Source organism: Pecten maximus, chromosome 16 (genome assembly GCF_902652985.1).
Source record: "Pecten maximus chromosome 16, xPecMax1.1, whole genome shotgun sequence".
NCBI lineage: Eukaryota > Metazoa > Mollusca > Bivalvia > Pectinida > Pectinidae > Pecten > Pecten maximus.
Window position 1 is genome coordinate 1,907,323 of NC_047030.1, and position 13,341 is coordinate 1,920,663.

Sequence of the window (13,341 nt, forward strand, 5' to 3'; positions counted from 1 at the left end):
AACTATACAAGGACGTTCTGCAATAAGCATGATGCATAGGAAACCGTGCGTCGCACTAGATATCATTGGTTCGTGACTTCGACATGACACCCCCCACCCCCCTCCCCCTCCCCCTCAATCATTGAAAATCCTCCCTCGTAATTTCATTGAAACCTCTGAAATTTTCCCTGCTTAAAAATCCTCTCACTTTCTCGCAAGCATACGAAATCCTCGCTGCTTCCTCCCAAACATGAAATCCTTCCTGTTTTTTCTCAACCATCTATGATCTTCACTGTTCCCTCAAAAAATCTGAAATTCCCCCGCGCTCTCTCACATACATAAAATGTTTCTGAAATCTGAGTCCTCTCAAATACCTGAAACCCTCCCTGCTTTATCCCAAACACCCGAGACCCGCCCAACTTTCTCCCAAACACCTGAAACCCGCCCAGCTTTCTCCCAAACACCTGAAAACCCGCCCAGCTTTCTCCCAAACACCCGAGACTCGCCCAACTTTCTCCCAAACACCTAAAACCCTCCCTGCTTTCTCCCAAACACCTGAAAACCCGCCCAGCTTTCTCCCAAACACCCGAGACCCGCCCTGCTTTCTCCCAAACACCTGAAACCCGCCCTGCTTTCTCCCAAACACCTGAAACCCACCCAGTTTTCTCCCAAACACCTGATACCCTCCCTGCTTTCTCCCAAACACCTGAAACCCACCCAGTTTTCTCCCAAACACCTGAAACCCGCCCAGCTTTCTCCCAAACACCTGAAACCCACCCAGTTTTCTCCCAAACACCCGAGACCCGACCAGCTTTCTCACAAACACCTGAAACCCGCCCAGCTTTCTCCCAAACACCTGAAACCCGCCCAGCTTTCTCCCAAACACCTGATACCCTCCCTGCTTTCTCCCAAACACCTGATACCCTCCCTGCTTTCTCCCAAACACCTGAAACCCGCCCAGCTTTCTCACAAACACCTGAAACCCGCCCAGCTTTCTCCCAAACACCTGATACCCTCCCTGCTTTCTCCCAAACACCTGATACCCTCCCTGCTTTCTCCCAAACACCTGAAACCCGCCCAGCTTTCTCCCAAACACCTGAGACCCGCCCAGCTTTCTCCCAAACACCTAAAACCCGCCCAGCTTTCTCCCAAACACCTGAATTGAACATGATACAACAGAATGATGTGGTGTCTCTATTGCTATATTATATGTATACCCGTGTATTGTAAAACAAGGAATACTTGAATTTACGACGTGGCGTTTTTTTTATTAGCATGGAAACCTTTAGGATAAGGAAGTGTTTATTTCAAGATCATAAATATTCATTTATAGCACAGAGAAATTACATACTAACATCTGATTACGTCACCATAGTCTTGTTTATGTTCCGTAGAAAAATACCTCCTATATTTACTGGTGATAAACACATTTACACGACGCGCTATAGAGGTTGGCCTTTATTTTGATGGCAGACTTTGTAGTAACAATACATTACAATCAGAGTGTGATATATGCTATCGTAAGTGTATATCCGGTACTGTGGCCTTGTCTTAAATTATTGGATAACAATGTTTATCAGGATTTATACGAATTCATTTTTCTTTCGTGGGACATTGATTTATAATTAAATTTATATGTTGACGCCATTGTCTATTTTTTTTCTGTTTCATGTACGGTAGGAGAGGGTACTGTTTTAAAAGGTTAAATAATACTCTTAATGAATTTCGCTTTGGTTGTTTATTGCTAAAGATGTAAAATAAAGTAGAAAGCAGATAATACGAGTATATAAAATATATTGTGTCGTTCACACGAAATGTGAGATTTCCACACTACACACCTGTACCCGAATCGATTCCGTCTTACATGTCTATCACTAGCCCTCCACCTCTGGGTTGCAAAATACGAAACGCACGTGGGACACAGTTGCCTGGTACTCACCGTAGGCCGGTGGTTTTTCTCCAGGTACTCCGGCTTTCCTCCACCTCCAAAACCTGGCACGTCCTTAAATGATCCTGGCTGTTAATAGGACGATAAACAAAACAATAAAAAAAAACCTAATGCAAATCTTACATGTTGATGGTGACGTATACGTATCTATCAGTGACGTCACAAGTGTGGTACATGCCGCCATATTATACAACAAGTGTGTATGATATTTCTGTATTTTGATATTGGTCATTGGCCTTGATTTCAAACGAACGTGCTTGATTTTCGTAGCTATAATTCTATACAACAATAATGTGAATTGATGGTCGGGAAATCACTGTATAATGGGGATTAAAGGTCGGACTACGATGGCATTTCGGACAACCGTACATTGTTTACATTATAAAATAATTTTGTGTAAACAAAAATATAAAAATTACAATAATTAATGTTTTTCTCACATTTTTTTTTTAAATCTTAGACTACAGGTCCCTGCGACCTGGGCTTTTCACATCCCACATCGATGACGTCATTTACTCGAGATTTAACCGTATTTGGTTAAACTAAACTGACCAGTTCTTGAATCGGAATAGTGACCCAACACACCAATACACCGATTCCCTCGTTTATGTTAGTTATAGAGGTGTATTGACACTTTATCTTAACCCCCGGTAAAAACCTCTCTGTCGTAAATCAAAATCTGAGTTGATGATCCTGACCAGAGGAACAAAGAAACAGGTAATCACGTAAAATCAGCATCGTTGTCTAAAATGTTAGCATCTAATGTAGACATACGGGCTTACAGAAGGCCTAGATATCAGAGCTCGGGCTTACAGAAGGCCTACAATTGTAGATATCAGAGCTCGGGCTTACAGAAGGCCTAGATATCAGAGCTCGGGCTTACAGAAGGCCTATATATCAGAGCTCGGGCTTACAGAAGGCCTAGATATCAGAGCTCGGGCTTACAGAAGGCCTAGATATCAGAGCTCGGGCTTACAGAAGGCCTAGATATCAGAGCTCGGGCTTACAGAAGGCCTAGATATCAGAGCTCGGGCTTACAGGAGGCCTAGATATCAGAGCTCGGGCTTACAGGAGGCCTAGATATCAGAGCTCGGGCTTACAGAAGGCCTAGATATCAGAGCTCGGGCTTACAGAAGGCCTAGATATCAGAGCTCGGGCTTACAGAAGGCCTAGATATCAGAGCTCGGGCTTACAGCAGGCCTAGATATCAGAGCTCGGGCTTACAGAAGGCCTAGATATCAGAGCTCGGGCTTACAGGAGGCCTAGATATCAGAGCTCGGGCTTACAGAAAGCCTAGATATCAGAGCTCGGGCTTACAGAAAGCCTTGATATCAGAGATCGGGCTTACAGAAGGCCTATATATCAGAGCTCGGGCTTACGAAAGGCCTAGATATCAGAGCTCGGGCTTACAGAAGGCCTAGATATCAGAGCTCGGGCTTACAGAAAGCCTAGATATCAGAGCTCGGGCTTACAGAAAGCCTAGATATCAGAGGTCGGGCTTACAGAAAGCCTAGATATCAGAGCTCGGGCTTACAGAAGGCCTAGATATCAGAGCTCGGGCTTACAGAAAGCCTAGATATCAGAGCTCGGGCTTACAGAAGGCCTAGATATAAGAGCTCGGGCTTACAGAAGGCCTAGATATCAGAGCTCGGGCTTACAGAAGGCCTAGATATCAGAGCTCGGGCTTACAGAAGGCCTAGATATCAGAGCTCGGGCTTACAGAAGGCCTAGATATCAGAACTCGGGCTTACAGAAGGCCTAGATATCAGAGCTTGAGGTTCATTCCGATGGAAAAGTCAATCTCATTTTCGACCTGGAAAATATCAATTGATCTCTTCTTTTCTTTATGAGAGGTTTGGAGATTACAATACAGACCAACAAAACAAAACAAAAAACTCACAAATACCGGATCAGATCATGTTTTGGCAGTTCGATTGCTTTTATGTAAGCCCGCGTATCCCTACCTACGTCCGCCAAAAGACAGAAGTCATGCTGCCAAAATATATAAACTAAGTGCATGATATTGTTGAAAATATTCACGGTAAGTCTGGGTTCAGTCATAGTCAACTACATTGTACCAGTATTTTACGGCAGCGTTGGACACTGCAAAAATAATATTTAGTTTGTACGTACAACGTAAACAAACATTTGTAAAGAAGCCATTGGGAGATAGTCCATAAGTAGGCGTGTCAGTTTACCTTCCATTGTTTTAACGTTATGTAGTCAAGAGTTTTAATGTAGAATATCTTAATAAATTATATCTTACATAGATGTATTTGCTGCCGCCTGTGATGTATTAATTTCATGGATTATCAAAACTCAAAATGAACCTTGTCTGATGAAACCATATGGAACCATTACAAACTTTCAAATTACCTAAATAGCGTTGTGTGTAAATAACAATATCTTTGGATGTGAAGAAGTATGTTCTGTATGTTTTAACGGTTTATGAAATTTTGTTACATGTGTTACAACAATAAAGGTGATTGACAGACTTGAGTAGAAAAATACGCGAAATGGGTTTATTCTATAACCTTTCCGTCTAGTCCTGTCCTTTACTTCCGGTCAGCTCTTTCCTTCTTCATTCTGTTGGATGACACTACTGTTATTTCTATATCCTTTTTTCCCTATGTGGCCGTTTACTTCCGGTCAGCTGTTCCCTTTTTTACCCTGTTGGATGACTATACCGTTATTTCTGTATCCTTTCTTCCCGGTGTGGTCTTTTGTTTCCGGTCAGATCTTTCCGTCTATGTCCTGTTGGATTGCACTACTGATATTTTCTAATTCCAAACACAGGCAATATTTCTTCACGTGAATTTCACGTGAATTTCACTTTTTGCCCTTTTCACGTGAAATTCACGTGAAAAATTTCATGTGAAATTCACGTGAAAAATTTCATGTGAAATTCACGTGAAGGAATATTGCCTGTGATTTCAAAATAAAAAATGATTTAAAAAAAAAATTTAGATTCGCTCTGATTGGTCAAAAAGCGATAAACTTATTTTTTCATTGCAAAATCTGACATTTTCACTGCAAAATCGCCACAGTGAAAATATAAGTTTTATCAGTTTGATGAATTTCTTTATTTCACTGACAATGCAACAAATCTAAATATTAAATGTTTCGATGGTCTGGTAGGGACACATATTTAAACATGTTGATATCTTCTTGAAACTTGAATGACGAGTTTTACCAAGACATCCATTCGTAGATCGACACATCCTGGCATTGCAATGACATACAAAAGAATGTACTTCATTATCAGCGGTGGACGACAAAACCAGAGCGGAAGCAATTCTGGGTTTTGGCAAGTTAAAGCAGGTAGTTGCAATTGGTTAAATAGAAGTTACATTTGCAAATATCTGCTTGTGCCTGCTAATAACCTGTTCTACAACACGATGTGGCTATCCAGAGGCTAGTTGATGGAGTTTAAATAGTACAGATATCACGTGATAGCCTTCCTTTATTTGGGTGTAATATAGGTATAGCCACTAATCACGTCAACGGTGTCAGCAACAATACCCAGAAACTGGGATTGTTTTGTTCAGTGAAAAGACCAAAATACATTGTAGATCTACCCCATGGCATCACTTGGAATCGGGAATCTTTCCTGCCTTTTCTCACTGCCCTGTCTCATCTTTCCTGCCTTTTCTCACTGCCCTGTCGGACCTTTCCTGCCTTTTCTCACTGCCCTGTCTCATCTTTCCTGCCTTTCCTCACTGCCCTGTCGGACCTTTCCTGCCTTTCCTCACTGCCCTGTCTCATCTTTCCTGCCTTTTCTCACTGCCCTGTCTCATCTTTCCTGCCTTTTCTCACTGCCCTGTCTCATCTTTCCTGCCTTTCCTCACTGCCCTGTCTCATCTTTCCTGCCTTTTCTCACTGCCCTGTCGGACCTTTCCTGCCTTTTCTCACTGCCCTGTCGGACCTTTCCTGCCTTTCTCACTGCCCTGTCTCATCTTTCCTGCCTTTTCTCACTGCCCTGTCTCATCTTTCCTGCCTTTTCTCACTGCCCTGTCGGACCTTTCCTGCCTTTCCTCACTGCCCTGTCTCATCTTTCCTGCCTTTCCTCACTGCCCTGTCTCATCTTTCCTGCGTTTTCTCACTGCCCTGTCTCATCTTTCCTGCGTTTTCTCACTGCCCTGTCTCATCTTTCCTGCGTTTTCTCACTGCCCTGTCTCATCTTTCCTGCCTTTCCTCACTGCCCTGTCTCATCTTTCCTGCCTTTTCTCACTGCCCTGTCTCATCTTTCCTGCCTTTTCTCACTGCCCTGTCTCATCTTTCCTGCCTTTTCTCACTGCCCTGTCGGACCTTTCCTGCCTTTCTCACTGCCCTGTCGGACCTTTCCTGCCTTTCTCACTGCCCTGTCGGACCTTTCCTGCCTTTCCTCACTGCCCTGTCGGACCTTTCCTGCCTTTCCTCACTGCCCTGTCGGACCTTTCCTGCCTTTCTCACTGCCCTGTCTCATCTTTCCTGCCTTTCCTCACCGCCCTGTCTCATCTTTCCTGCCTTTCCTCACGGCCCTGTCTGTCTGTGCTGTAGATATCTTCTTGACAACCGTATTGCACTTGCTGTATGGAGGAGGTTCATCCCTAACTACATCGCAATACTTTGGATATTTGTCCATATTTGTTCTGAGAACTTTAAAACATAACTAAAATCCGTGCTTACTCCGGATTGTAGCGGACGGATAGGCTACCATACTTAATCAAATAGGAATCAAATATTTCACCTCTGATGAGAACATTTTAGGCTCCTCACGAGAATATTTGACCGAGGTAACATGTCTATATTGAAGGTTCAGGTTAATACAAAACCATGCACATACACAATAATTATCACGCACAAAACAAAGAACATTCTACATTGTGGAGTAGGTCATATATCTGCATTTAAGTCCGTTATGGAACAAACAATCTACACTTCAGTCGTAAATCAATTAAAACTGCACTTCTACGGGAACAAAACGTTTTGTTTCAATTACACAATGCATATACAACATTTTTATGGCTATCTGAAATTGTGTTTATTTGACTTATTCGGTGGTGTACTTTGGTGATTCAACGATATTGACTGAAGATATTTATTTAAAGCTAAATAATGTATGTATGCTTTGTCGGTGTTGTTTAGCTATACTAAAACTGTGGAATTATAACCGAAACATGTTCGGATATTCCAAGCCAAAGCATCCTAACCCTTCTATCTCTCGTAATGCTTCGCTTTCGTTCAAAGTTAACACCTAATATTATGGATTTGTTTTGTTTGATTTTTTTGATCGTGCAGGTTAAAAGGAACAAATAATGTAATAATTTGTGGGAGTTCTTTTCATTGTTGATAAAATGAACACTTCTATTTGTTTCTTCTGTTCGAGGAGAATGTTCTGGCGAGCAGGTTTATCGTCTATGGCTGGTTTAGGGTTTGTGTTATGTCTATTTGTTTGACGTGATCGTGATCGCTCTTTTATTATACCTCATCTTTATAAGAATGTATGGGAGAAATGCTTTCACGTAACTTCATAAACTGATCGAAACAAGTCATATGTAGAAGGTTTTTTCCTCTGTCAAGCCCATGATGCTGTTATTTTTTCAAAACCATTTTTGCAAATCAAGATTGAAGATTATTTATATTATTTATGTTTTGAATGCCAATTAGATTTTAATGATATGGTTCGGGGGGGGGGGGGGGGGGGGATGGGCTGGGAGAAAGGGGGTTATTGTCACCGCCTGTGAAAAGAAAGAATGTATAAAAATCGACGTGTAGGCTTTCCCATTCCCATTGATATGATGGGGCGACTCCGAACTATTTTCGTAGTCTTTAATCTCTGATCACTGGAGTCTTCAAGGTTTCTTCCCATACTGGTATTCGCTGTTTTTATAGTCTTCTTTTAATCTCTGATCAGTGAAGAAGTCTTCAAGGATTTTCCCATACTGGTAGTCACCCTTACCGAATGACTATTTGGAAAATTAGTTATCGGTTGTAATTAAAGTCTCGCCTATCACGATGACACCTCGAACTGCGAGAATCTTTATTAAAGTCGTACACTTGAAAGTAGTTCTCGGCAAACCGAATTGTAGCACCATCGTACAGGTAACCTATGACGTCATGATTATCAAAATATCCAAGAACGATAGGACACTGGCGCTTATATTGTCATAAGATTTCCGTAACCTTAACAGGAGAGTATGTCACTCCACCAGGTCACGTGTTACTGGGCTAACCACTCCTTCGTGCTAGCTCATCTAAAGCAGCAGGCTTGGTCTCGATAAGGGAAGTGACGTCATTACCTCTCCCACAGTGTTCACGCAATACTAAATTACTGGTTTCTAAATTTCAATTAGACAAATTTCCAGAAACCATAAACAAACACAAACTGTGGTTTATATAGTTAACCAAAACATCTACTCCCTTCTCCTGGGGAAACACAAACCGTTTAGGTCCCACACATATCAACATAACGATATTTATACAAAGTAAAAAATCAGTTGTATTTTGTGGTACTAATTAATCGTCTCTATTAAAAATGTCTGGGTCTTTCCAATTAGGTTCTATTTCATTCATGCCTCATTTAAATTCAATCAAGGGACACCTTCGGTTAAGATGCACAGTAAAATTAAAGAAAATTAAACATTTTAATCATTCAGTTTTTTTAACAATCTCATTAATCAATGTTCTGTAGTTTGCAATTAAGCTTATTAGCATGTCAAATTAACCTACCATAGCTGTACTAATCCACTTACTGTGTTAATTAAAGTTTATGATATTAGCAAGTGTAGATGGAGGCAGTTAATCTGAAAATATTTTTGTTTTCACCGTTTCCGCCATGCTCCCTGTGATAGTCCCTGACATCTTTTTGTGATAGGAAGGAATGAAGTTTATCGCCGTCGTTTTAATAGATAAAGGTTTATGTTAAACTTGCACGGTTATATAAATAGTTTTGCATTGATTTTAACTAAACAAACCCGCCAGTGACGGAAACCCTGTCATAAATGGACGTCTGCATACGAACAGCGATACCGTTGACGTAAAAGCATAGTAAAAATCATAACTTACGAACGAATGAGGTCAACTGAATGTTTTGTACTACTTGACCAACACAAGCGTCGTGGCGATAATGGTTGTGGTATTAAGTCTCTATGCCTGGTAATCCCTGAAACAGGAATGAAGTATTGGGGATTTTGCTTGTTAAGTTCAACAGCTTATGGACGTTGAGGATTGCTACCAAATGTGCGAGATACTTGGTTCCGTTTGAGCTGTTTAAGGTCTTATCACCATCAATGGTCATTGAAGGACGGACTCCCCTGTAGGACGGACTCTCCTGTAGGACGGACTCCCCTGTAGGACGGACTCCCCTGTAGGACGGACTCCCCTGTGTGACGGACTCCCCTGTAGGACGGACTCCCCTTTAGGACGGACTCCCCTGTAGGACGGACTCCCCTGTAGGACGGACTCCCCCCTGTAGGACGGACTCCCCTGTAGGAGGGACTCCCCTGTAGGACGGACTCCCCTGTAGGACGGACTCCCCTGTAGGACGGACTCCCCTGTGGAGTCCTGAGACGGATCCCTGTGTGACGGACTCCTGTAGACGGATCCTTGTGACGATCCCTGTCAGGACGGACTCCCCTGTAGGACGGACTCCCCTGTGGACGGACTCCCCTGTAGGACGACCTCCTGTGGAGGACTCCCCTGTAGCGGACTCCTAGACGGACTCCCCTGTAGGACGGACTCCCTGTAGGACGGACTCCCCTGTAGGACGGACTCCCCTGTAGGACGGACTCCCATGTGTGACGGACTCCCCTGTGTGACGGACTCCCCTGTAGGACGGACTCCCCCCTTGTAGGACGGCCTCCCCCTGTAGACGGACTCCCCTGTCGGACGCGACTCCCCTGTAGGACTGGGACTCTCCTGTAGGACGGACTCCCCTGTAGTGACGGACTCCCCTGTGTGACGGCTCCCTAGGGACTTCCCCTTGTAGGGACGGACATCTCCCTGTAGGACGGACTCCCTGTAGGACTGAACATCCCCTGTAGGACGGACTCCCCTGTAGGACGGACTCCCCTGTAGGACGGACTCCCCTGTAGGACGGACTCCCCTGTGGGACGGACTCCCCTGTAGGACGGACTCCCCTGTAGGACGGACTCCCCTGTAGGACGGACTCCCCTGTAGGACGGACTCCCCTGTAGGACGGACTCCCCTGTGTGACGGACTCCCCTGTAGGACGGACTCCCCTGTAGGACGGACTCCCCTGTAGGACGGACTCCCCTGTAGGACGGACTCCCCTGTAGGACGGACTCCCCTGTAGGACGGACTCCCCTGTAGGACGGACTCCCCTGTAGGACGGACTCCCCTGTAGGACGGACTCCCCTGTAGGACGGACTCCCCTGTAGGACGGACTCCCCTGTAGGACGGACTCCCCTGTAGGACGGACTCCCCTGTAGGACGGACTCCCCTGTAGGACGGACTCCCTGTAGGACGGACTCCCCTGTAGGACGGACTCCCCTGTAGGACGGACTCCCCTGTAGGACGGACTCCCCTGTAGGACGGACTCCCCTGTAGGACGGACTCCCCTGTGTGACGGACTCCCCTGTAGGGTGGACTCCCCTGTAGGACGGACTCCCCTGTAGGACGGACTCCCCTGTAGGACGGACTCCCCTGTGTGACGGACTCCCCTGTAGGACGGACTCCCCTGTAGGACGGACTCCCCTGTAGGACGGACTCCCCTGTGTGACGGACTCCCCTGTAGGACGGACTCCCCTGTAGGACGGACTCCCCTGTAGGACGGACTCCCCTGTAGGACGGACTCTCCTGTAGGACGGACTCCCCTGTAGGACGGACTCCCTGTAGGACGGACTCTCCTGTAGGACGGACTCTCCTGTAGGACGGACTCCCCTGTAGGACGGACTCCCCTGTAGGACGGACTCCCCTGTAGGACGGACTCCCCTGTAGGACGGACTCCCCTGTAGGACGGACTCCCCTGTAGGACGGACTCCCTGTAGGACGGACTCCCCTGTAGGACGGACTCCCCTGTGTGACGGACTCCCCTGTAGGACGGACTCCCCTGTAGGACGGACTCTCCTGTAGGACGGACTCCCCTGTACCTGTAGGACGGACTCCCCTGTAGGACGGACTCCCCTGTAGGACGGACTCCCCTGTAGGACGGACTCCCCTGTAGGACGGACTCCCCTGTGTGACGGACTCCCCTGTAGGACGGACTCCCCTGTAGGACGGACTCCCCTGTGTGACGGACTCCCCTGTAGGACGGACTCTCCTGTGTGACGGACTCCCCGGTGTGACGGACTCCCCTGTAGGACGGACTCCCCTGTAGGACGGACTCTCCTGTAGGACGGACTCCCCTGTGTGACGGACTCCCCTGTAGGACGGACTCCCCTGTAGGACGGACTCCCCTGTAGGACGGACTCCCCTGTAGGACGGACTCCCCTGTAGGACGGACTCTCCTGTGTGACGGACTCCCCTGTAGGACGGACTCCCCTGTGTGACGGACTCCCCTGTGTGACGGACTGCCCTGTAGGACGGACTCCCCTGTAGGACGGACTCCCCTGTAGGACGGACTCCCCTGTAGGACGGACTCCCCTGTAGGACGGACTCTCCTGTGTACGAGATGTATGTATGTAGTGTATGTGTTTTGGGAGGCTGTGGTATATTAGTGTATAGACTCCTTCTGATAGCGTGGAACTGGTGCCGACTTTATAATGCTATCTTACTTAGGAAAACTCTCGGAGAAACCCAGCAGGACACCCCACCCGATTATTATACGGACAACAAGCAAACCAGTCTCCCTAATATCAAAATACAGTGTGTTATGCTGGAGTAGGAACTATCATTTTAGAGCCTTAGTTTCATCAATATTCCCCTAAATTAAAGAAATTAAAAACTTAAACTTTCCCAATACAGCATTATAGAGCGTAAGAAAGTTATTTGACTAAAGTGTTTTTCCTTGAATTCAATGCTTCGTTCCTCGGCTATAGGACAGGACTCCCTTCACAGTACCTCATATTTGGGCCTCGGCCATGGGACAGGACTCCTTTGACAGTACCTCATATTTGGGCATCGGCCATAGGACAGGACTCCCTTGACAGTACCTCATATTTGGGCCTCGGCCATACGACAGGACTCCCTTGACAGTACCTCATATTTGGGCCTCGGCCATAGGACAGGACTCCCTTGACAGTACCTCATATTTGGAAGACTTCATTCACAGTACCTCATATTTGGGCCTCGGCCATAGGACAAGACTCCCTTGACAGTACCTCATAGTTGGGCCTCGGCCATAGGACAGGACTCCCTTGACAGTACCTCATATTTGGACCTCGGCCATAGGACAGGACTCCCTTGACAGTACCTCATATTTGGACCTCGGCCATGGGACAGGACTCCCTTGACAGTACCTCATATTTGGACCTCGGCCATGGGACAGGACTCCATTGACAGTACCTCATATTTGGACCTCGGCCATGGGACAGGACTCCCTTGACAGTACCTTATATTTGGGCCTCGGCCATAGGACAGGACTCCCTTGACAGTACCTCATATTTAGTTTTAACTTTAGCGTTCGCACCTGTGAGGGAGGGCGTTCATCATGTGTTTGGCCGTTGCATACGCCATTGGTGCTTGTTTCCTTCTCCCTCCAGAACTCCAAGCAATGACAGGGGTTCTTAAAAACATGACTCATTTCTGCGTCAATAGAATGAACCTAGAGAGATGTCGGGCATATGACATGAAATTTAAATGAAATTATTCTAAGCTATTACTATTTACGTTAAAAGATGCAAACTCACCCTTAAATAAACGTTTTGTGTGGAGAGAATGGTAAACAATCGCTACCAACTTCCTACTGTTTTTGTCATACGTGCAGGACCAATGTATATTAAATTGATAGTTGTCTTTTCTCAATATTCAGTTTTGTAAAGACTATTTCACACATTGTCAGTATAATATGACCCGATAGCTTGTTGAACTACTGATCACTTGACATTTCTGCGTGGTGACATTATCAATGAGCCATCAAGTAGTCTCGATGATTTGAAATCAAAGCGTATCCTAGTGTGGTATTTCAGTGTGGCTGCACTATAAAAGCGTCAGTCAGTGGCCTCATTACTCGATCTGTAGACAAGACAAACAAACAAACAAGTAGATTACCGAATTTGGTTCAAATGAAATACTTGTTCAATATGTGTTTCCTTTAAACTTAAAGAAAATATTTTAATTTTAACCAACATACTTTATAGGGTATTAGAAACCTACTCTCAATTGTGTTAATTCGCATGAACATTTAAAAATGTGTTGATTATTTAAAGACCCTCACACGACTTTGAAAACAAAACATATAAATAGATAAATGATAAAAATAGATGAATATTAAATGAATAAATAAATATGTAAATGGAAAATCAAGATCAATG

The 13,341-nt window shown here is 45.2% G+C and overlaps 1 protein-coding gene across 1 annotated transcript in view; it reads right to left on the minus strand.

The window, feature by feature from the left end:
• Positions 1 to 370: 370 nt before the first annotated feature.
• LOC117345420 (feeding circuit activating peptides-like) overlaps positions 371 to 13,341 on the minus strand; it is a 31,601-nt gene continuing 18,630 nt past the window's right edge. Inside the window, exon 2 of the mRNA XM_033908494.1 lies at positions 371 to 1,105. Within this exon, the coding sequence (XP_033764385.1) occupies positions 371 to 1,105 (735 nt within the window). The remainder of the gene's footprint in view (positions 1,106 to 13,341) is intronic.